General features: G+C 37.5%; 1 protein-coding gene across 3 annotated transcripts in view; it reads left to right on the top strand.

Moving 5' to 3' along the window:
- LIN7A (lin-7 homolog A, crumbs cell polarity complex component) overlaps nucleotides 1–25,751 on the top strand; it is a 55,201-nt gene that overhangs the window by 10,923 nt on the left and 18,527 nt on the right. For all 3 annotated transcript variants that reach the window (XM_058420373.1, XM_040063010.2, XM_040063011.2), the window contains exon 2: nucleotides 14,457–14,575. Coding sequence is in view for 2 of the 3 variants with exons in the window: in XM_040063010.2 (XP_039918944.2) it covers nucleotides 14,457–14,575 (119 nt within the window). In the remaining variant the exon portion in view is untranslated. The remainder of the gene's footprint in view (nucleotides 1–14,456; nucleotides 14,576–25,751) is intronic.

The following is a 25,751-nucleotide window of genomic DNA, read 5'->3' as shown; positions in this document are numbered from 1 at the left end:
AATAAAACACATGCAGTAGTAAAAAAGATCACTGACAGAGTCAGAATACACCCTGGCAACGTGGTGGTAGTAGTCCGGATGAAGTGGTCTTGTTGAAACAGTGTTCCCGCAGAAAGGTCTGGTAGCTCTTGTCCTCTGGGAGTCCAGTGGGTAAGGCTGCCTGTGCTGTCCCAAATCCCAGATTATATCCAGGTAGGAATGCTTGGCTCCTCCCCCTGGGTGGAGCATCTCACAATGGGCTGATATCATTTTATCAGTCTTGCAATGGGTCCTTGATTGCCCATTAAACAGAGATAGCTCCCGGAGGGAGTTACCTATGCATCATGCAGCAGGGCATTGATGGTCCATTAACAGAAGATAGTCTGGAGGGAGAGGGCGAGAGAAACACTGCCCAACCTTAGTTTCAACAGCTCATGTAGATGGTGATAGAATACATACTTTGGGCACATCTTACATTGTAACCTAGGACAATGAGAAACATTCTACTGCTAAATCTGTATTCAGATGAGAAGATTTGATTGGTAATTTTTACATATGCACATATTTACATATAATAACAGTGTTTTCCTGAGTATAAACCACAAGCTTGGATCTTAGAGATATTAAATAAAGAGGGAGATGTATGTATATATTTGAGAACTTGTTTTACCAGTGTCCAAAAGGAAGTGGTTAAATAAACTTCAAATTTCTCAAATGCAGCTTAGCTAAGCTACCAGGAAATGCACATAGCTTCTCGTAATGTGTTATTACCCTACTGCTACTTTACTAATAATTATCAGAAAAAAGAGATTTAAAAATCTTGATTAGAAAAAAGAGATTAAAAAATCTTGATTAGAATGCCATATGTCAAGAAGAGATCAGAGGATGATTGTTCTTTATTTTTTAGAAGATGAAACAATGAATCCATGAATACACAGCATCAAAGCATTGATTTTGTTTCCATTCAAACAGGGATAATTGTAGAAGAAAGAGTTTCACTGAAAATAGGCTCTTAATTTATTTCTCCTGAACCAAAGTTACATTTTACTAGTTCTTTTTAGTAAAAGCCCATGTTTAATCACTAATCCTCCACATCCACTAGCTCTTTAATTTTCTATTTTAAGTATGTCTTCTGAAAAAGTAAATCTCCTAGATTTTAAGGAATCAATTCCTCTACAATCAGTTAAGCATTGGGGAAGGATGTACTTGAAGCAGATTAGGTGGATAACTGTTTGCCATCAGCAGCAGTCCTAGCCCTCAGAAATGGGTATGTCACCATCTCTTCAGTTTTCAATAGACTTGGCAGCTGTGTTTTTGTGAAACAGTACTTACTGAATCAGCACTGTAGCAAGAAGATAATATAGCTGTTATTTGTTATACAGGGACAGACCAGAGAAATTTGAGAGAGTGTGGTGTCTTTCAAATCTATGAAGCAGTCTTTGGAAAAATTGATGATTGTATGTCTGATCTTCTCTCTAGCCTGACAGACTTGTAACATGATAGTAATAGCTATGGGGTTCCTATACATCACCTTTTGCGTCCTACTGGTACAACTATGTGAAAGTATGTGCCTCTCACATCTTAGGTAGATACCTTGGAAAATCAAGCTGCAACCTGAGAGGAGTATTAGTACTCCTGTTTCGAATCTTGGGATCATTCAACATATAGGACACCAAGCAACAGAACTGCAAAGGTGACAGTGAGCCCTCTGTTTCACATGGGTTTTCTGTTTCAAGGTTTTGTTTGTAACTTGCTGCAGCAATGCAACAGTCACAGCTTTCTTCGATCATATTTGTTTCAAAGTTGAAAGCTAACAGTGATCGGTTGTTGAAATCTGCCAGCAGCGAATGTGTACTACCTCGTTTTGCAGTGATTTATTAACAAAGGATTTTATATATATCACTTTCTTCTTGCTGTTGCCAGTTTTCACCTACACACTTTGAAAGAACAGGATTTTTTTCCTCTCCTGAGAAATGACTAGGATGTTACCAAGAACCAGAGGGATTCAATCTGCAAAAAGCAGTGTTGTTAAATCTGCTAAAATTTAAGACAGAATATTAACTCTCATTACCTAAACCTACAAATAAAATGCTAAACTTTAGTATGTATGTAATTAATTGTGTTGCAGCTGTTGTTTTGCACAAATTACATATTTTCACTGTTATCTCATTAGACTCTCATACCATGTAGAAAAATAGAAGATAAAATTTTGATTCTAGACTTCAAGTGACAATTTGTATTGCCACTATGTACACTTGCCAGTAGCCCACAGCCACCTTTTTCATCTTTCTGGTAATCACATGAAGAGATTTAAGGCTAAGATTAGCTGGAGAAATAAGAACTGAGGGGTGGCAGCGGGAGACTCTAGTAATGACATATGAGCAGGAAAAAAGTGAGAGTTACTGCTTTGGCTCAAATACAGCGCCTGTTGTGAAGGAGAATCAGCATTCCTAAGTTAACCCTACCTCCCTTTGTGAGACACCTGTTGGGTCCTTTTTTGTTCCCCCTCTTCCTGTCTTCTTCCCTGTCAGCAAAAATCTCTGTGATGCAGACTAAAATCACTCTTGAAGTAGCAGTGTGGCAAAGGCATGAGGTTGCCCATATGGCCAATAGTTTTGTTTTGTGATGCTTGCATAGTGTGTATAAATACTTGATTTTGCTTAGGCAAGGGAGCAAGAGAATGGATTTTAGCTAAGAGAAAAAGTGTGTTGTTTTTACTTCTGTTTTCTGTTTTGGTTTTTTTATGTTCATGCTAGCTTATTCCTTGTAATAATTTCAGTTTTCTGCTTCTAGTTTAGTCAAATTTTCAAGTATTTCACTGACTTGAGGTTATTTACAACAGTAAATATTCTATCCGAGTCCTCAGGTTATGTTACTGTATCAACCCTTTATTTTATTTTTAATCTGGGAGCAGAACCTCTAAAGTATTTACATTTGCCATTACAGCCAAGTGTCCAGAGTGCTTTTGTTTGCTGTTTAAAGGAGCTTCATGCCAGCATTGTGAGTGGTGTCTGCTGATGCAGAACTGATCCAACAAGACCAAGCAATGTGATCAAGAGACAGAGAGGCTGGTGAAGTTTTCAAGGCATCACTTTACCTGATATTTATTGCTACAGAAGGCAGCAGGCAGTTTCCTTGTTTTCACATAGTTCAACTTGTAGGGACTTAATTCATTAAGACTGGGTGTATTCACCATACCGAATTTCTCAGCAAGTTATACCTTTCCTTCAAAGGATATTTTTTTGTTATTTCACAGTTTCAAGAAGTCAGACAGAACATAATTTCACATGTCCTGTTATCTAGGTTAGCACAGTTTTGTTTTCTAGATATAGAGAAATGTAAAATGTTTTTCCTTGCCCTAACCATGGCGTAGGTTGGGGGGAGGAGGACAAGGACCTATCAGAAAGCAGGCTGGGATATTGACAGCTAAGTTGACCAATGAGAACTGTCAGTGCGATGTTGGAAGGAACATTTAAAACTTTTCTGCAGCTGACGGCTCACTCTCTTGCTTCGGTGATCGGCCATGAGGTTAGTGATAGCTCCGAGCTGGACCGCCCTGGATGAGACCGAGGGGTGGAAAAAATTGCATTTGCTGGTTTCTTCTACCAGCCAGCCCAGCGCGTGCACGGTGGCTTTTGCAAGCCCGGGCAAAAAATTTAACCCTTTCTTAGCAATATGGAACTTTTAAAGCACAATTCTTCCTTGAGAGAAAGAAGAAAACAGAAAGTACATGGAACAGACACTGCATGAAGTCAGTTAGATGAGAAGTGAAAGAACTGATAATATTGGAATAGGATTGAAGAAGTGGACATTTTTAACCGGACTCTTCTAGGGTAAATTATGAAGAAATGAACTGTTCTGTGCAGCTGCAGCATCTTCATATTATTTGGGTAGAATGCTATTCTAATCAAAATTAAGGACTGGTGTAATAGAGACTTATTTGAGAACTTTAAAACCCCCGCTCCTGAGTCAAAAAGGAGGTCTCAGCCTTTTGAGACAATGATAATTTTAGATCAGAAGAAGTGTTTGTAAATAATACCCCAGATAAACTGAGAAGCTCTGCAGATAGAACATCACAGTCTGCGAAAACTCTGGGTGGCAGCAGATGTGTAAGACCCTTTTGTCTTGTAGCAACATCTTCATAAAAGATCTTAGAAGGACTCTTCTCCTAAAATAATGTGTAGTTATGTCTAAGTAGTGAAACTGACTGAAAATCCTAAGTTGTGTCTTTCTATGTTGTTCAATCAGAAAGTTAATAGTTTGTAAGAAGAAAGAAGTGTGTTTTTGAAGTTTCATTTAGTCTAAGTTTTTCTTGTTTCTCAACTTTTTTTTTCTTTTCTCAGTCTTTTAATATATGTTAATAAAACTATGGGGTTTTGTTCATTTTTAAGCTTAAGCCTGCTTTGTTTATTTTTCTCCTAATCTCTCCCTCCCACAAAAATATTAACACTAAAACCCCTACATTAATTAGTGTTTACACTAAAACCCCTACATTAATTAGTGTTTCTACCTAGTTTTATTAAATTAAAACCTGTGTAGGTAAATAACTGCTTTAAACACCTGCAATCTCTATTTTTAAAATAAATACTTTCAGAAGGATTGAGTATTTAAATAACACAAAGTCAGAAACTACACAGTACTCTGCTTCCTGCAAGAAATGAGTGTTAAATCATAAATGCTTGTATAATCCTCATATAAATAATATATACTTATTTGAATTCAAAATAAACTTTAAAAAAAACCCCAAAACTGTTGTCTTTTTGTAACATATTTGTAGCCAACTGTACCTAGTCAAAAAGAAAAGATCAAAATCATGTCTCAACGGTTCTATTCATCAGTGAGTGGCTAACTGTAAATCATAGTTATGATCATAAAGAGCAGTATGATGAAATATTATAAAGTAAAAACTACATACAAAGGGAAGAAATTTTGCCTTTTAAAAAAGGAATTTTACCTTCCTTTCTCTCTTCTCTACAGCTAATTTAGGGGGAAAAAATAATGAGATTTTGTTGTAAGTACTGCATTAGAAAATACCATCATTTTCAATGATCTGTTCATTGCATTTTCAGCTTTATGTTTTGATATTTTCTCTTAAAGGATAATTTGGTATCTTGTTTTTATACTGGTGCTATGTTCGGTGTCTTCTGTACAAAGAAGTGGGTGATGTTAAATGTAAATATTTGTTGTAGCTGTAACTTCATCTTTCTCATAAATGGCAAAATCTTCTGGTGAAAATTTTCAAACTTGTTTTTGTGCACCTCCTCATCCTGATTGCTTTAGAAATTGCAATGAAACTAATAATTTGGAAGAGGAAAGATTATATCAGTGCTTAAAAATTATTAGGCTTTAAGGTTAATTTTCAATGCTCATCTTTGAAAATTTAAGTTGCACTATTGCTCTTCAGGCCTTGAATTAAGCCAGTGAAACTCATCTTATTGAAATTATCCTGAATTATCCATTAATTTTTGCTTTACTGTTCTATGATTCATTATTATTTATTTAAAAATCAGCACTGGAAATGTGACAGTACTGTGACACTTTCTCTAAGTAACTGTTGAAATCTTAATATTTCTAGATACTCTACAGATCAATCTCACCCATGCACAAGCAAATCAAATCCGAAATTGCTGACAAAGATGATTCTGTGACTTGCATTAGTTCAGTGAAGGCTGCAAGGAAAAAATTGGTACTTCTTCTATCTATGTACTGTAATGAATATGCTAAGAAGATTGACCAAAGTAAAGGAAATAGTACTCACAGTTGGCCTTCACGCTAGGTTAAGGTTACAAAAATCCTCAGCTGAGGATAAGAACAGAAATCACTAGTCAAAACTTAGTAGAGTAAGAAGCGGGGCAAGATTACTTAAGACACTCAACATCATAAGGTTCAGAGAACACAGAGAGCATATTTTGTTCATTTAAGGGAACTTTTTGAATGTTATATTTGAATGAGCTAAGCAGAGTATTCAGGGGGAGTTTTCCTGAAATGCCAGCATTTCCGGTTTTGCCCAAACCAGCCAAAGTGATTGAAATATCTGAAGAGAGCACTGAATGGCTTTTGTGGTGTTGAGGATGTTGTATTGAGGGGTCTCAAGACAGCTTGCTGTCTGTGATCACAGATGGTACTGCTTTCCCTGCAAATAAACCATGTCCTTTCTGTAAGTTATTTTGCAAAACATCTCAGACCAGCCTGTCTTGTTCAGGTGCTGCTGCCAAAGTTGCTGGAAAAACTCATGGTATATAACACTGGTCCTGGGCTGTGCAACAGTTGTGTCACAGGCTCTGTGTCTGAGAAATGGACTGAAGCAGAGAACTTGGATGCCTCTGGTGTGCCTGAGAAGCTAGAGCCAAACAGAATCTGAGTGCAGCTCAAACATCTAGGCTAAAACAAAGTCTGATGAGTAGCCAGAGAAAATGAGCCTGCCCCAGGCATTGGGGGAATGTAATTAGAAACTCATGGGGATATACCATTAACTGGACTGTTGAGGGCAGTCATCTCATATCAGGCAAAAGGAGACAGAGGGGCATACACTCAGTTAAAGCTCATGAGTTCCTGATTTTTTCTCATACGTTGAGAAGAAGAAAGAAATCCATAAAATAATTAGTTAAGGCATTTTAAAAAGCTTTAAATCAAAACCACACTGGCCTGCCTTATAATGACACTTCTCTTGTCAAGTGTAAGTCTTTTGAGGTATGATGTCTCCTGGACTGCATGGAGATAAATTTGCATGAGTCTTTCTCTGTATATCTGGAAGTAAGAGTGGGTTTCATCATACTGATGTAGATGTCTGATATGTAGGATGCAGGCATTTACATCTGAGGTAATAATCTAGTCTTCCTTTATAGTCAGCAAAGGGACAAGGCACTACAGAGTATGATTCATTTCATGTGAAGTAGGTCAGATGAATTGTAGCCTCAAAGTGTCTGTTCTTCCTCATTGACTGAAACAACAGTTGAGGGTGAGCCACTGAGCTGTCCATGTCTACATCAAAAGTGTGGCAGCTGAAACCCTCAGCACAAGATGAGTCATGAGAGCGCTCTGCATGGTTGTTCTTTGTTATTTTTAATGTATTCATAGGAAGTTCAACCACAGGACTGTAAAGTGACAATGCATTAAACCTACAACTGCTACCCGTATCATCTAAACCAGTGTGAAAGCATTGGTAGTGTTATTCATGCCTAATCTTGCTTATTCTTATTAATTTGAATACACCTTACAGATGCATACTATGAAGTGTTAAATAACATTGCTGTTTTGTAACAGTTTTAGCTCATTGCTCCCTGTACATCAAGTGTGATTTACAATGGTGAGTACATCTTTACGCTTACTGATTAGCATGAAATTTGGAGCAAGACAAACATACCAATTTAAATGAGAAAAAAGGCTGCTCTTTCCCTCAACATTTCTGAACTCTCCAGATTAGACTACTAAAATATATTAGGTTAATGGAAGGACATCTGAATTTAGGAGAGCACTGTGCTGATAGTGAGGTACCAAAAAGATGAATGGAAGCATATTGGACAGTCTGGTATTGCAAGAATACGACTTGCCATGTTGTATAAACCAGTGGCTGACAGCAGAACTCTAGTAATACAGAACATTTTCCAGAGAAAGACACTGAAATTTTTCCAAAGCTGGTATTTTAACCATGAAGTCACATAAATATGTTGATGCAATGTACTAGGACTGTTGGCTATGAATTATGAATGAACTTTCCTAATCACCACTGAATTTTGATTTCCCAACCATTGATTACCTGCTGTCATTAGATAGTGTTTGGAGAAGATTGCTAAATATAATAAATCATCCTGTGTAAGCCTGTGGAATTACGATAAAAAGTTGACAGAATAACATTAAGGATTCTGGAATGTATTCTCATGAGCTTAAAGGAATAACTAAACCGGAATGCAGGTATTAGAGGAATGAAGAACTACTGGCAATTACAGGAACCTGTCACATCATGCAAATTCTTCACCTTCAGCCTGATTAAAGGTCTTCAGGCACAACAGAACAGAACTTGTAAATTTCCAGGACTGTTATTCTGTAGTGCCATGGTGAAGCTAGTGAATATTTTAGAGACTTACTGAGTATTCTTGCTGTCAATTCGTAGTGATGTTTTACTTCATAGAGGTATCAAAGGCTGGTGTTTATGCAGCACATTTACTTTTCCTAGTAGTCAGCGTATCTCCAGAATTAACAGGAATGAGGCATAGAAAGACCTTCAAGAAGATGAGAAACCTGTTCTCTAACACCTTGATAATACAAGAGGTCACCATATTTTGGTTTTGGGAACAACCCAACTACTTAATTCTAGAGTACTTACCGGAGTAAAGAAACACTGTGTTTCTGTGTGATCACTGTTTTGACCCAAACTGATATTACATCGCATTGCAGCCACTCTTAACTGCCTAATATTCTCTTAAGTCAGAGGATAATATATTTATTTTAAAGATTGCAGACCAATTCTCTCATAGACTAGCACAAAAAAAAGGAAGGTTAAATAGACACTTACCTTGGTAGATCATTTTGCAGTATAAAACACGTGCGCACCTTCTTTTTTCAAGAGTCACTCAGGTATTAAATGGTACACATTTAGCATGCTAAAATAATTAGCTATATTTTTCCCAATAATTTTCAACCTGGCTAAACTGAAACAAACATAAACCCTGTACAAAATCTACCAGAGTAAAACCTCAGCCCCGACAACTTTCAGAGAATGCTGAAGCCTGGTCTACTCAATTTTAGTGGTAATGTGAAAGAGCACCAAGTTCAGACCAGCCAAGATTCATTCTGTGGATTCATAATTTGGTTTCAAGTTGTAAAAACTGTGTTTTGTTTTTTTTTTTAAAAAAAAAAGCATTTGCTTTTTAAATGTCTAGCAAATAAAACAGATCAGTCTAAAGGGCTCACTTGAATAAAAGGCAGCAAGTGAAAACCATATATAACACAACAAAAGAGATAACTAAGCCAGATGACCTTTTTCTTCAACTGCACCCAGCTGTATATCTATATGTGTACATGATGTATATACAGTGTTCCACTTGTATTGCAGTATGGTATCCTGCTACTTCTAGTGGTTTATCCAAGGGTTTGTATAGTAATCTGCTTGTGTCCTGCTAGCAGTGCAAGTGGAACGTCATTCAAATGAAAATACAGAAGGAACACTTGAAATGAGGATTTTTTTTTTTTTTCTGAGAGTCATGCTTTTCTTCTGATGAGTGCACTTGATAAAATACATTCCACCCACCCACAGCCCTCTGCCTTCTCTGTGTTCCACTGATAATGTGACCCACCACACTGAAAGAGTATTATTTCCTGAAAGGCTGTAGGCAAGCATGAAGATGAGAAGAAGAGAAATGAATGTTAAACAGAATGGGAGAGAGAGGAATTCTGCATATCTATGAGGAAAAAAAAATTAAGTGTGCTGAGAGTTGGATTTAATAAGGGGCATATTCCTTTTAAAAGATGTATGTATCATAGAATACAAAGGAATAATTTCTACTTACATCATCAGTCAATTCCTACCAGTTTGTGGGATATGAATGGGGGAAATGATGATAACCACATCAGCACAAGTTTCATGTTAGTGTAATGAAGTTCATATTTTGAAAAATGTTTGAGACTAGGCAAAACAATCCTTTTCAAAAATCAGTATCTTTGCTTCAAGAGAGGACAAAGGAAATACACAGAGAAAAAAAGTAAGGATATTTCATTTAAATAGAACTTAACTCATTTTAACATAATTCCAGTATTTTTTTAAACATATATCCATGTAGTACACACACACACTCTTTTCATCCATTTGCTCTTTTCACAAGTATGTAAGAAAATGGTATTTAAGAACAAATCCTTGGTAATAGCATTTGCAAGCAAAACTAGTTAGATTTTGTCTTGGTTTTGAAAGACAGTTGTCTGCCAGGGGAAACTAGAGCCTCCCTTGGAATAGAGAATGTAAACTCCCTTCCCTCCAATTAGTGTAATTTTGCAATTAGGGGCTTTCAGGCAAAGATATGGGAAATAGGAGTAACAGTTCTTTACTAGAAGTATTAAAAATAAAAAGGAAAATATAAATGTAGTAGTACAAAAACAAACAAACAAAAACAAACAAACAAACAAACAAAAAACACCAAGCAAGGACGCAAACAAGGATCCTGGAAAATACGCTGACAGAGTCAGGCATACAACCTGGCACCCTGGTGGTCAGGGTGTTGGAAGCAGTCCAGATAAGCCCTCCTGGAGTAACAGATGTGGTTCTGTGGATTAGAGATAGTCCTGTAGAAAATCCAGTGGTGGTGTGATGGGTCCAGTCTTCCTCCAGGAATCCAGTGGAAAAACAGGATCCCTTGTGTCCTTCAGTCCGAGTTTTTATCTAGCTAAGAACAGTTGGCTCCTCCCCCACTGTGTGGAGCAGCTCACAGTGGGATGATGGAATGTGTCACGTCATTGGTGGGCCCTAATGGCCCATTATCAGAAGATGTCCCCCTGGAGGATGGAGGGGTGGTGAAAGAGATAAGAAACACTGCCCCACCTGGATTTAATGGCTGGGCCATTATCAGGAGGCATCCTCCTACTTCCCCCCTGGAGGAGCAAGAGAAAGACAAAACATCTCCCAAAAAACCAGCCTTCAACAGATGAAATAGAATACACATTTCTAGGTTACATAATCCACTACAGATTTGTAATCAAAGGTAGATTTGAGACAAGAAAATTGTCTTAGCAGTATTTGTCAAACATATGACAGTGCTCTCTAATTGACATCAACAGGAGCAGATTCCCTGTATGTTTTATTTAATGTAACTTTAAAGTGTTACTCATTACCAGTCATATCACTTCTTTGAGCAAGCACTTAGTCCAGTTTTAGCTGGAGCTCACCTTGAGAGAACCATCAGGAAATAGCCTGTGCATCACTTAAGCTCTTGTGCACTGCTAAATTTCACTTTTTAACCTGTCCTAAAGATTCCCTTTCAAAGTTATTAATGGAAAGAAATACAGCCTATTTCATGAGGTCATATTTTATTCACTCACTTTTTTTACATTTTTAGCCTGCTCAAAGTCATCTGTTTTGTGCAAACTGTTGTATTTTACTCCTGACAAAGCATCAGCTCATAATCAAGAGCTTTGGTCCTGAACATATTCCTCATTTTCTTTCTGTAATTTATATACTCTTCTCTCTTCTGTGAGCAATATCCCACAAGTCATTGCCAAACTGAGTGATCTACGGGCCTAGTAGTGACAAGAGAAAGAAGACTGCTTATTGTTAATGGATAGGTGAATAATAAATCAAAGCAAGAACTTGGGCATCAGCATTCATATATTTTAGCATACTGGATGAATTTAGAGGTGCAAAAAATCAGAATGCTTTGGGAATATTCTGCTTTTGTTCTCCTCCAATCACTTCTGAGTCAGAAAGTTAAGTAATCTAGTATTGGCAAATGACAACTTAGTGCCCAGTTTTTCCTATGAGACTACATAGTAAACACCCATGCTAGACTTTTCAGCCAGAAGATGAATTTATCATTTGTATTGTAACACTCATCAATTTAAGAGTGGTTAAACTAGAGTCCAACCTATGCCCTAGGGAAATATTTAGACCTGTACTTAACTCTCTTAGATTGATTAATGTGCCTAAAGGTTTTTATGTTTCCTTCCAATCAGTACAAATTTCTCACTTAGTAGAATTTATTTTAGGGTTATAGAAATGTGCTGTTTCCGAGAACTTTCAGGTGTGGTGATGACATTTCAAAACAACTGCAAAATAGCAACCAGTCTGCCATCTGTGACATTACCTTTTACAGCTGTAGCTGGTGAGAAGTGAAAACAGTTCAAAACTTACCTGAACTGGATTGGATAAGACCCAAGTCTGATTTAGATTATGTCAATGGCTATTGTGTACAACACGAATTACAGAGACTTTATCTAATCTATTATGGTAGGCTGTTGAAGCTTCTTCAGAATAACTCAGACAATTGCTTTGTGCTGTCTGATATATCAGTTTGCACCAACTAGTAGTAATAACTAGGGAGTACTAGTAGTAATAACTAGGATTTTGTACTTAACTAGCTACAAGTCTTGTGTGGCAGATGAAGAAAAATTCTAAGGCAAATCATTCAATAGCTTTGTTAAAAAATTCATTGTAACAACATTATTATTACTGAGAACATCAAACATTTTGTTAGGCTTTCATATTACATTTCCAACCTTAATGATTCTGTAATTCTATGATACTTAATGTTTTGTCATTCTTTTGTGCTCTTTTGAAATGGTTCTTGCTAAAAGTGTCACACACAGGGACATTGCCACACACACAGGACAGTGTCACACACACAGGGATAGTGTCACACGTGCAGGACAGTATCACAGGGTGTTTTATTATTCATTAAAACATCTTAAAACCATCTTCTTTGATGTATTAGCTCTTATCAGTCATATTCTTCTCTCTAGAATCTATTTTTTTCTTGATTTCCATGGCCTTATTATCCCAGATCTCCTTTTAGCTTTCTGGTCATCACTTCAGTATGTGTTTTAGAGGGATCTTGCTTGATACAGCTGTGATCTGGGAACATGGCCTGGGAGCCCAGTAACAGCTGAAGTGCTGCTTGGAGCAAAAGCTCACATGCAGATGTTGGATGCAGGGTCAGGTCAGTTTCATCTGAAAGTTTATGAGTTCCAAGACTGCTCTGCCATGCAGCCCACTAAGTGGAACTATCCTTCTGAAAGAAACACTGTGCTTTTTGCCATGCTTCTTCTCATGATTTGAACTGTCTTTTGGCAGATGCCTCTAAAAAAGCTTGAGAATTGTTTAGGTATTTGTTAATCTTCGAAGGTAGATACTAGTTGCCTGCCTCTCTTAATTAAATTGTAAATTTTTTGAGATGTCATCTTCTCTTTTTCCTAACATTGATGCAGTGAATAATAATTTTTTTCTTATAAACTCGAATTTATTTTTATGATTTTTTTCCTATTGCAGCTCATCCACTGTCATGTCTCTTTTTATTTCCAGATTTCTCATGTCTTTGTTGCATCAGACATCTGGTCAGTATAGCTCAGTTACAAGACAAGGATTGTAAGAACTGTGTCAATTAGCATAATCTCCCAGTCATGAACAGTATGATCTTTGTCACTGGAAAGGAGAATTATATAAGGTTGCTTCTAGATGTTGTAGTAATTCTGGAGTTGTGTGGTGGAAGGGAGAGGTGGGGGTTTTTTTATGCATTTAAAACACAGAATTAAAATGCCTCAAATGCTGTTTTATCATTTAATACTATCCATTTTTTAATTTCTTCGCTGGAGTACAGACCTATGTTTAGCAGAGTGGTGTTACAGAGTGGCTCTGCAAAAGATACAAGATGTGAAAATGGCCACAAAGTCAAGATGGCAGCATTGCCAGGTTCAACTCTACCAGGAAACTTAAAGGAAAAGCGGGAAGGCAGCCATTAAGTGGCAGAGGTTAAAATCCCCTCTGTTTAAACTGTCATCCTGAAGACTGACCAGGATATGTTTTGCTCAGCTCACTCCTAATGTAAGACAGTGTGTCCCTTGCTTGACTAGGCTACTCTTCATAAGATCAGACACTGTTTCTTGCACCTCTGTGTCCCCAGCCATAAAGGATTGTTGGGCATCTAATGGGTTGGTGTGGGCTTTTTTTAATGTATTTTAGTAATAGCTGTGTAAATTAGGAACTAGTGTTAAAGAGAAAAAATCTGAGTAAAGTTACTGGTACTTTTCAGCTGGACCAGAATCCCACTCACCATTCAATATGGCTTGAGCCCTCTGGACTGCTCTTTGGAGACACTTTCATCTTTCTCTTGACAATATGCAGGTGCTTAAGGAGAAGTCAGTCCACCAAAAATACTGTTTCATGTACTTCTCCATGTATTTCTATGGGTCATAAGGATTTTGTGTAGTAGATCAGGTCTTTGGAGAGCTAGACAAGAACCTTACATTTACTCTTCTCTAGTAGACTTCCCGTCTTCCAAAGCCGACCTTACCTGCCTCTAGAAAACTTTATTAGATGATCTGTAGATTTTTAAGAAGAAAAGATCAAATATTTTTTTCTTGGGCATTGTCATCCTGAGGGTGCTTACATAAAGACAGTTTCGTTTTTTCAGTTTTTCTGAAAGTAAACCCTATGATTTTCTTGTGCCATTTTCTCTTGTGCAGAAAGTAAGAAGTATTTTAGTTCTAGTACAGATTAGCCGCTTTGAACTTGTATCTTTGTTCCAAAGAGTGTTTCCTGCTAGCGCTGAACCTCTCTCTATATGTTGTACACGTAAATGCATGGTTTGTCCATACTTTAGGATTTGGATCTCTCAACAGCAGTGTTGTTGCCTAGAAAAGTCTGGTATTACACAAGATTAATACGGTATGTGGTGGTAAAGCTGATTTTAAATTTAAAATGGAAGTCAGCATGCCCATTTTTAGTCCTCTATTAGTCACTGTTTATACTGATCCGTATCCCTTTTGTTTTCCCCACTCAGATGTTGCAAGAGCAATCGAGTTACTGGAGAAACTGCAGGAATCTGGAGAAGTACCAGTACACAAGCTACAGTCTCTAAAGAAGGTGCTGCAGAGTGAGTTTTGTACAGCTATCAGAGAGGTATGAATTTGAGATTTATAGTTATTTCTCAGACTAACATGCCTCATCTATAAAGAGAAGCGTATTTGCCTTTCGGTGCTACGTTGTATAAAGGATGATGGATGTGAGATATGTCTGTACCTGCCTGCTACTGTGCAGAATGTTGAAGTTACTGAAAAGCAGAGACAGAACAGTTGGGTCAGCAAGACATCGAGGCTGAGGCAGTTAGCCTTGCTGAGGAGAAAGGATGATTAATTAGTACTTTAGTATGCTGCTTGCGTTGTTTGAGGGTCTGTGGTAACCTGTACAGCACTGGGCTGGGATATGGGGTCGTGCTAGTTTGGGTCAGTACAAGTTTGAATACCTGTCCTTTGAGCTCAGGTGTGTAATAGGGAGGTGCTGATGACATCAGAATGCAGTGATAACCAAAAGAGGCAAAGCTGAAGTTAACTGATCTGACAGGAATCTTACCTTGGAAGTCAGTGATTGGATCCCAGTGGGCTTTGCTTCTCATATCAGAAATCCTTGTCATACAGCTAAGAACTGTGATCATTCCACTGCCAGCTGTGGTCAGGGCCTTCCTAAGCTCTGCCCCAGAGTAGATAAATAGTAATTGTTTTCTTGGAGTCAAGCTAGAGAAAATGCACTGCACTTCTACATGGACACAAGCAGTACCTTTAAAGCAGTTAAACAAACGCTTCTCTTGGAAGTTTATTAGAAAGAAAACATGGTTTAATACAACATTGTGTCAGATATTTTACTTACTAAACCAAGGAGACTCTTAGCCTGCCGAACAGAAGCAGCTCTAAATGCCCTAATGAAGGCAACATCTTTTTAGTAGAAAACCTGTAAGAACTTCTGTTTATCTGTCTGCTGCCTGGAAATAATCCTCCACTGCTAAAATCAATGGGGAATATAATGTTCCCTCAATGGTAGCAAAATTGAGCTCCTGATAACTAGGCAACAGCAGCAGATTGATTGAGTGGCTGAAAGGAAAAAAGAGATTAACAGACATTAGTGTGATAAGCAAAATGGAACACACTCTTTGTTTTATGGAATATATTCTTCAATGTGAGAATCAGAGAGAGGCTTCCACCTAATTAAATTGCAGTTCTCAAGACTTTTTAAAGGGAATAGTGTTCTCTGACAATAAATAATGGCATTGTGTGCCCTTAAAAGCTGATATTCTGACTAGTCCTTTCGTTTAACCAAACTAAATGTTTCTTTAAGCATCCACAGAGCATAGAAAAGTTGTGTGATTGTTTGGGGTTTTCTTCAGACAGCAGAGCCTGGTACTTCATTTGTTAAAGGCAACTTTGAATCTTTGCAGCATTGTCAGTGAAATCTTAACAAATTTATATTAGTCTCTGGAAAACAATTTTAGCAGAAGCAAACACAGAATTTAAGAACTAGGAAGCTGGCTTAGAAAAATGCATTCTCAGTTCAACTGAAAGTAGATCTTGGCAAAATCATCTCAGTGGCACAAAAAGACTTTACAGAGTATTGTGTAAAGACAAACCTGCATGTGACTGGAACTAGTTGTTACACAAGAATTGAGTGATGATGAATAAACAGTTTTTCAAATTTCATAAACAAAGATAATGTGTTTCTTATTAAGAATGTGTATAACCCATCCTTCTAATATATTGCTAGCAACAAAACAAAATTTCTATGCCCAAAAAAATTGTACCATTCACTGCTATGCATGTGAATCTTTTTTTTTAGAAAAAAATCTTCAAATACAGAAGTCTCAATAATAAATCTTTTCATTTAGGAAGAGTGAGAAGATTGGCGTATATACATTGTGAGTACTTAAGGTTGTTCAACGTGTGACTTCTCTTTTCAGTTACATTAAGTCCTTGGCAAATATTTAGACTATAACTCTCTTTTTTCCTACCAGTTGAAGAGCTGTTGAAAAACATAGAAAATAATTGGTTTTGTATTAAAAAAAAAAGTCTGGAATATTTTGGTCACATTACATTGTTAGCCATCTCTAAGCACTGCAACAGAGGCTGGGAGGGTATCTGAGCTGTGTTGTGTCATTAATTCGGGATGCCCCTTCTTGTATGTCCTTCATGTACACTGGAGTTTTCTGAACGGCACAGATTTTTCTGAGTGTGTTTGAGATAGCTAAGGCTAGACAGAAATTTCACTACAAATGCTCTGTCCAAGTGCTTATCTTAGTGCAAGATGTGAGAGTGTGGTGACTAGATTTTAATTTTCTTTATTAGCCCCCACACAGACTAGAGGAGAAAAGTTGCTGACATTATAAGAGAATGCATGGCAGTCAGTTGGAAATAATGAGAAAAGTGGGAGTGAAGCAGACTGGGTGTGAGCTGTAGGTAGGAGTAATCAAAATGGGATGAGGAGGTAGGCTTTGTGTTAGTATGCAAATTCTGAAAGAGACTGCTTTTTTTATATATGCAGATATTCAGATCTGCAGTGTGCTATGTTCATTCTATAGTGTAAGATCTGAGCCTTATTTTCTTTCATCTGAAAATCTAGTAAAAGAGATTAAGGCTGACTATTTTCCTATAAAAACCATAACTGAGAAACTTTGGAAAATAAAAATTTTCACTTTCCAGTCTATGAAATTATGGAAACTTAACACTCCAGTGAGTTTGGTTGTTAAAATAAGTCCCAGAGAAACTCAGCATTGGGCTGAGTATAGGTGAAAGGATCAAAGATGGAACACTACATGCATTGTACTGACTAAATGTGACTTGTCCCTTCTACAAGTAGGAATTCTTTAACTACAGAAACAGGAGGTTACTTCTATGACCTATTAGCCTTTAAAAGTATGAGATATGTTATTAGATGACATACATTCCAATCTAATGTGTAGAAATCTACCTTGTGGGAGTTCTTTTGAGAGACCCAGATGACCGTCGATGGCAAAAGGAAAGAGAGTCTGCTCTTTCCGGGGGAAAATCAAGGCTTTATTTGGGTTCCAGCCCCTTAGCAATTCCAGAGCCAGTAGCTAGGGCCTTCCTCGTTCCCGTTCCCAGGTGAAAGAGACCACCCCTCCCTCTCCCAGGGATTTTTCCCAGGGGGGAAGGGCCTAGAGGCAGGGACAAGCCACTACCCAATCAGGGATAAGGTGGGAGTGACAGAGTTGGATTATATTCCAGTGGGGGGATGGGCGCGGCCGAGCAGGGACAAACCATGTGATACAGTTTGAACAGGGGATATAATAGAAAAACATTACAGAACCCAATAGAAGATGAAACACAATATAAACCAAATTAACACACTGTAACACTACTTAATGGCTGTAATTAATTGTATTTATGGGAATCTACTTAGTAAATCAAATTTCTAATCCCTACACTAATATTCTGTAGAAATAATTTTTTTTTTTAAGTGACTAAGTGAATGAAATTTAAATAGAAGTACTTTAGCATTTTTCAAGGATGCTATGTTAGGAAATGGTGATTAATTGTTCTCACTTAGCTAAATATAAGTGTCACCTACTAAAATATTCTGTCTGGCACTAGGCAGGAATATGGATTAGCTCTGAAAATAATGGAAATAATTGAAGTGTATAATGGCCTCAATAATTCCTTTTCACCTGAATACCCCTACACCAGAAAACAAGTTAGCCAAAGTCTGATCACACTAAAAGTCAGTTTGGAAAAAATAAATTAATTATGTTTTAAAATAACTTATTTTATAAGCTCCCTAGCTACATGAAGATTAATTAGCTTTCTATAGCTTTGTCATCTGATAAAACTTGCACAAATCTTGTCCATTATACCATTAAGTCCTTTACCCTTCTAAATGTTTTTGCTGTTTATTTAAAGCTGTTGCTATGTTATAGTCATCTGATTTCCAGGGGGTTACTGGAATAAATGACAGGCTGTGAAAGTGAATGCATAATTGAGCTATGGAGACAACCTAATTGATAAAGTTACTTTTAATTGTTATAGGTCAGCAAACGGAAGTTGTAAGAACTGTAAGATAAGGTGAGTTTCTGGTCTGGCAAAAAAGCCTAAAGACCGGTGGGCACAGATGATAGAATAAAAAGCTGAGCAAAACACAGTGGATCATCAACAAGAAAATGTGACATGCCTTAACAGTTTCTGTGAATTTCATTTACTGCTAAAATTGATAATTGGTGGTAAAGCAGCAGGAGAATAACAATACAGTTTGATAACCACTTTCATCTCCTGGTGAGCAAAGTATTCTTTAAGGCTGATTCCCTGATTTCTGTTTCTGTGTGTTAAATATATAATATTCATGTGTATTTTGTTTTTCTCCCAGCTTGCCTTTGCTACTCAATTTTCCATTTCAAGGTTAAATCTAAAGTTTTTCTGTGTGGATATTATTTGAAATAAGATCTGACTAGGAAATACCTATGAATCAATGCCAAAATTAATCAAATAAAAATGTGGTATGGCAACCAGACACACGAAAGAAACCATTATTTTATATTGTTATGACTCCAAGCAGAATATCACGTCATCACAGAAAAACAATTCTGTAGGATTCAGTCACTGACAAAGGAGGATCAGTCAACACAAACTACTCTAATCTTGTCCATCTTGTATGAAATTAATCATTGGGAAAGCATGTTGTCTTTGAAAATAGTTCAGTTCCCACCTCAGTAGTTTAAAACTTTTTTAAGCTTGCTAGAAAACATAAACATAGCGCCCTGGACATTTAAAGACCCCTGTTGACTAATAGGCATAAAAATGGCAATGGCAGAAGTCATATTTTTAATGAGGTCCTGACTCTCCCTAGTTACTTTAGAGATATATTTGCTTATGTTGTATAGTATTAAGAACATGGCTTCATTATGTATTGGGTAGGATCATTTAATAAGCCTAGTCAGTATATTGGGATGATTTCCTTTAATTAATAATTTTCATTTCCATACCTTAACAATCTGAATGCCCAGAATCCCAGTGCTGCTGATTTGCAATGTGTTCTTATCTGGTCATTTCCTCAAGCTGCCCACTCACACTTTCTATTATTAACCCTGATGTATGTCTTTGCAAATATTAAGGGTCCAGAAAAAGGCTGCTTGGTGGTGAAAACTGAATCTGATCGTACTGTGCTTATCATTATACTGTGATACCATGTGTGACAGCAGAAGGATGGCTGGAACCCTTGGACGTTCATCCACTTCAGACGTCCCAGTGTGGTGGTATACTCCATTTTTACAGGGCTGTACTGAATGTAACTATCTGGGTATTATCTGGACTCAGACAAAAATCCTCATTAATTCTCTCATTCAATTATTAATTTAAGAATTTAATGTAGGAGTACATTACATTTGAATACCTGTTTTCATTGTGTTTCAAGAACCTTAACATTTGTTTGTTCAGTTTGGAGTATAATGTTGTTCCTCCACATCCCTGACCTAGTATCTGAAAGCAGTGTTTCACTGCCTTATAAAAATTGAGATGTACCAGGCCAAATTTTCTCAGTTGGCATCAAGGTAAGCCCCAGAGTCCAAATTCTGCCCTGTATTTATGAGGTTTGGGGGTTTTTTGGTGTGTTTTTGGTTGGTTGGTTGGTTGGTTGGGGGTTTTTTTTGTTTGTTTGTTTGTTGTTTTTGTTTTGTTTTGGTGGTGGTGGTGGTGGTGGTTTTGGGGGGGGTCGTGTTGGAGGGAGGTAGGGTGAGGGGGAGAGGGAGGGAGGGAGGGAGGGAGGGGAGGGAGGGGGAGGGAGGGAGGGAGGGAGGGAGGGAGGGAGGGAAGGGAGGGAGGGGAGGAAGGAGGAAGGGAAGAAGGAAGGAAGGGGGAAGGAGAAGGTAGGAAGGAAGGAAGGGAAGGAAGAAGGAAGGAAGGAGGAAGGAGGAAGGAAGGAAGGAAGGAGAAGGAAGGAAGGAAGGAAGGAAGGGGAGGAGGGAAGGCGGAAGGGGGAGGGAGGGAGGGAGGGGGGAGGGATTTTTTCGGTGATGGGAGGGAGGGAGGGATGGTGAGGAGGGAGGGATGTGGGAGTTGGAGTCTGGTCTATTCTTGATTTCTTTCTTTATGTCTCTTTCTTTCTTTCTTTCTTTCTTTCTTTCTTTCTTTCTTTCTTTCTTTCTTTCTTTCTTTCTTTCTTTCTTTCTTTCTTTCTTTCTTTCTTTCTTTCTTTCTTTCTTTCTTTCTTTCTTTCTTGTTTTTTGTTTTTTCTGGCAGTTGCATATTTGTTACAGGAGAAGAAATACAATTCTGGTCAGTCTGTCATCTCCACAGGGCAAGGCCAGCTTTTGAAGTTCTTAAATTATAAAATGCAAGCTTGGGGAAAAAAAAAAAAAAAAAAAAAAAAGTATTGAGAAGACTTATTGTTATAATTCACAGCACAGAACTGTTGGTTAAGACTCAGTGGGCAGCCTGACATGTAAAGATCCCCTGCTGTCACATTTACCCATGCAAAATGAACTGTTGGTCAGGTTGAGCAGAAGTGATATGTCAGACTTACTAATAAGGCAATTAGTAAACAAAAGGGCAATAGGACAACATATAGGAGTAAAGTGATGGAGATTTATCAGCTCAGATTTGTACCTCAGGTCACAAAAAGCAGTATGATTGTATTAGCATGATGCCTCATTAGACTGGCTGGGAAGGAGAGTTCTCCTTAGGCTAATCTGATACCTTGTTATAACTTGTTCTAGTGATCGAAATAGCTTATTCAGAATCACTGCACCATTACTTTAGTAGTAGGACTCATGCAAGTAGCAAATACAGAGTTGTTCCAATTGACCAATTTCAATCAGATATTTGCATGTTTATGCATTGATTTATTTGTAACTTTTTCAATAAAGTGTGTATTTCTGGATGTTAATTGTAATGGGTTTTTTATCTTTTTTTAGATATTGGAGTGGATTATAATGTCAGCCAAACCAGTTCAGTTTATCTGAATTCTGTGGCTGTGTAGCATTTGCAAGAATTTCCTACTGTACCTTTCCATCCCTTTTTCATTTCCACTGTCCCAGCAATGAAAAGCCACATAAAATAATGATATATGTTTCCACTAAATGAGTACTTCCATCACTGATAGGAAAGGATATTACTTAGCTTGACTCGTATGGCACAGTAGTAATGTATTCATGTTTTACATGATTTTGCCTCCTGGTTGCAGGTACTGTACTCATAATGATGAGTTAAGAGAAGGATTTGTAATGTATGTTAATTAGATAATAAAAAATCAGTTTTCTAAAGATGAGCTGTCTGCTCTTTGTCTTGCCACCATGCTGGATTAGGCATTGCAGAAGTTCAGCAGAAAAGCTTAAGTTAGCAGTGAACACACAACTTTATTTTTTCTTTTTTTAATTACCCTACTGTGTTAAAATATATGATATTTTTTAGTGTGAATATAATCAGAAATTACTCCAATTTTGAAAAACAATGACGTTTCATTTGCCACTTTACCATAACTGATTGATTACTCTGTTGCTCTCAAGCCCTGGATGGCATGAATAAGAACTTTTGGAAATTATTACCTTGTAACTCAGCAGATGGCCTTCATTAATGGCAAGTATATGAATTTACCAAGCTGCCCAAGCATTATCTGAGAGAAGGCATTATTTTGTCTCTGTGCAATTACTAAGTCCCTACCACTTTCATGAGTTCACTGCAGGAGATTTAAAACAGCTGCTGGTGTCACTTTTTTTGTTAGCTGTATAGACCTAAGTACCTAGATTTCACAGATAGAGTACCCTAGAATCTGGGACCAGACTGTATCATTGGTCTTTAATGGGTGCTTTCTTCCACTGGTTTTGATTAAAGATCAATTTTTAGAGTTGGCTGATGGCTATATATCTAATCATACTTATGCTCTGCTTGTGTAACTGTGCCTTTCACAACAGGTAAATAAATACTTTAGCGCTTCAAGAGTCCTGCAATGTAGGACAATCAAAACAATCACACTATCTTGCTCATCTTACAGTTTATCTGGGGGGCTGCATCATATTTACTAAAACTGTCTTGAGTGGTGCTCAGGTGATGTTCTCATTTTGGCACACTGCTGCAGTTGCATGTGCTACAGAGGGTGACTTCAGTGGAACATGTGGTGGATCTCAGCATCTTTTTTGTTTGCTCGCATTATAATTTTAGTTTGTTGTTGCAGTATCCTATTTGTTTACATTAAATTCTTCAGAAAAAAACAGAATAGCCTCTGCTGCAGTTCATCTCAAGCCTTCTTCTTCCCCTTGAGAACAGTCAGCAGCAAGGTTAACTACTGAGTAATATTAATAAGTGACAGGTTGTTGGAAGCCAGTGCACCATTGTTTTTGCCTTGATGGAGCCTCAGTATCCCTCTGCTGCCACTTAACTGATGTCACTGATGAGACTCTTGAGAAATTCTGCTCAATCTCCATTTTTTAAATTGTGCCTTCAGAAAAGAAAAGAAATTGTAAAACTCTTAAAAACTCTATTTTAGCTGTATTTTGTTGTCATTTAAAGCAAGAAGCATCAGTAGTTTCCTTCCTTCTTCCTGCCTTCTCAGCTTGATAGGAACATTTGAGATGAGCTTGCATGATGATGTCATGTTTCATCCAGGTGCTCATTTTGGCAAGGTTTTGACAAATCTGTTAAAAGTTTGGAATATGGCTGTTGCATATGTCAGCCTCAATAGCATACACTGACTTACTGATAAAGTGGAGGATATTAGTGTTTATTAATGATTAGTGTATTTCTGAACTCAAAAGTATTTCTGAACTGGCAGCGAGGTCTAAGAGAGAATTTTAAATTATAAGCTGTAGTAGTCTTATGGGAATCAGCTAATCACATACATTGGTTATTTCTTTTTATCCTGGTATATTTCAGTAGAAGTAGCAAAAGGGACTTTTAGGACTGTATTTTGCTAAGGTTAAGTGATTACAAGGAATATGGTTTCTGCAACACCTGTAGCACTGTTTTAAAGAAGCCAGATCACGGTTCCCATTGACTTAGAGCAGAATATAGAAGAGTGTGTAAGAGACAGGAAATAAATGAAATGATCCAATTATATTTTTCTTGTTCCTCATATAAGTAATTTTTACTTGCAAATAAAAGTATTTTTCTTATTCTTTAAAGGGTGTCAAGCAACTTCCTATTGATTTCAGAGTGTCAGCGATGACTCCAGACAGAATTGGCATTGGAAGGAGGAGGCACACAGAGGTCTTGTGTGTCCTAACAGCAATACCAGGCGTGTTTCAATTGACTCACCCAATATGTGCAGAGGATGTGACAGTGTGCATTTTTGGGTACATCTGCTACATGGGTCTGCTCACACATAAGGGAGGAAAGAGATTCTGTAACCCCTGTTGGGTTGTTTCTTGGACAGACACAGCTTCATATGGCAAGAGCTCAGGGACCAAAACTTGGCTCAGCTTTCTTGCACCACCACAGATACTGGCAGAGCAGGGTGCACACCACCATTTTACACACACACACACACACAAACACCCAAAAAAAAAAAAAAAAAATTCCACTTTAACTTGAGCCTTTATAAAGTATTTCACCCTAAATTATACCTCTGCAGTGATTATACTTAATTTATTTTAACAATATCTCGGGCCCGTGCTGGTTTTTTTCCTACTGCCTAAGGACAGCTTAGTAATGCATCAGTATTCGGATCAGTTTTTTCACTTTGGTAAAACTGACCTAGTTTCCTCCATAACCCCCATCCCCTAAAGAGGGAAACATTTAAATAGAATATTCTCAATGAAAATGCTAAAGCCAACATTAAATTAAAACTGTCTCATCTCCTCAAGTTGTTAAACAAGATTGAATTTCATTTACAGGTTTGTGCTTTTTGATGTGTTAGCATCCCTATAGCATCATGTGGCAGCACCCATGCAGTGTTACTTCATGGGAGTGGGTTGCTGCAACAGTTGTGAAAATGAAGCAAAGTTGGTTTGGAAGATAGACACCAGTGGTTTTCCCAATGTAAACATGTAACTTCTCAAAGGCTAATGAGAGCTTATCATGTAAAAATATTCAGAATGCCAGCAACCTTGAATGATCACATTCTGTCTGATATAAATAGCTCATTAATAGAGACTAGTTGTCACAAAGCAACTTTTCCAAATTCAGCTGTCGAAATTTAGTAGCTGTGGGCAACAAGTCACATAATACAGACATGTCAGTGCTTCCAGTAAGAACAATAATGTATCACGTGCCTTCCTCACAAAGGTACTTTTCAGCCATTTCAACCTCCCTGTACTCAGAGGTTTCTATGGACTTGTCCTGTTGACATTGACAAAAGAAGAACTTTTGTCAGCTTGCACTCAGGGGCAGACTGATTATGTACAGTATGTACACTGTGAGCTTGGGTATAAGATTGCCTAATTCTGCTTCTGTTGTGATTACTCAAATACCTGTCATAGTCCTATAACAAAATGGGCTTTTGTGATTTGTTTGCTAAAACAATCTTGTTTAAGAAGAATCTATTGTAAACTTGAAGTTGTGGTGTGTTTACATCACATCCATGGCATTCTTCCACAAGCAGTGGTTTTGTGAGGGGTTTGTCCCTCACAAGCAATGCTATTTAGACAGTTCTCAAATTATCTTACTTTTCAGTCATTCAGAATAGTCTCTTCCCCAATTTTTTAGATTTACTTATGTAGTGGTTTCACGTTCACTAAATTCTAGTTTTAGTACTTACTCTTTCTGTGGGAGAGAGACTAGGAGAAAAATAAAGCAGGCTCAGCCTTAAAATTAACAAATAGTTTATTAACATACACTAAAAGAATAGGAAAAAGAAAGTTGGAAAAAAACTAAAACAGAATGAAACTTCAAAACCACTCTTCCCTCCCCTTACAAACTGTTCACTTTCTTACAAAACAACATAAAGAGACAAAACTTGTAATTTTCAGTCAGTTTCACTATCTGATAATAGTCTTTCATTAATTCTTTAGGGGAAGAGTATCTCTTAGAGTCATGAATCTCACTGACAACTTAGAACAGTTCTCTTGTGGGTTTTAAACTATCACAAAAACAGCTGCCTGGGGAAACCTGCCTTTGTGACCCTCCCAGGAGCAGTTTCCCAAGCTGCTTATGGGTCGTGGGTCTTAGACTTCTGCATACTGGGGTGTCACTTTTTAAAGATGAATAACTCTAAAGCAAAGGATTCTTCATTTCAAGGTACAGAGATATCTTCTCACTTCTTCACTGGCACAGAGAGCTTCTCATCTCTATCTCTGTTCAAGCATCTTATAGGATTATTATTACTTAGTCTATCACAAACACCTTTGCTCAAATCCACACACAAATTAAAACAA

Source organism: Hirundo rustica, chromosome 4, assembly GCF_015227805.2.
Source record: "Hirundo rustica isolate bHirRus1 chromosome 4, bHirRus1.pri.v3, whole genome shotgun sequence".
Lineage (NCBI taxonomy): Eukaryota > Metazoa > Chordata > Aves > Passeriformes > Hirundinidae > Hirundo > Hirundo rustica.
Note: the sequence above shows the minus strand (reverse complement) of the source record. Positions and strands in the feature narration are given on the sequence as shown.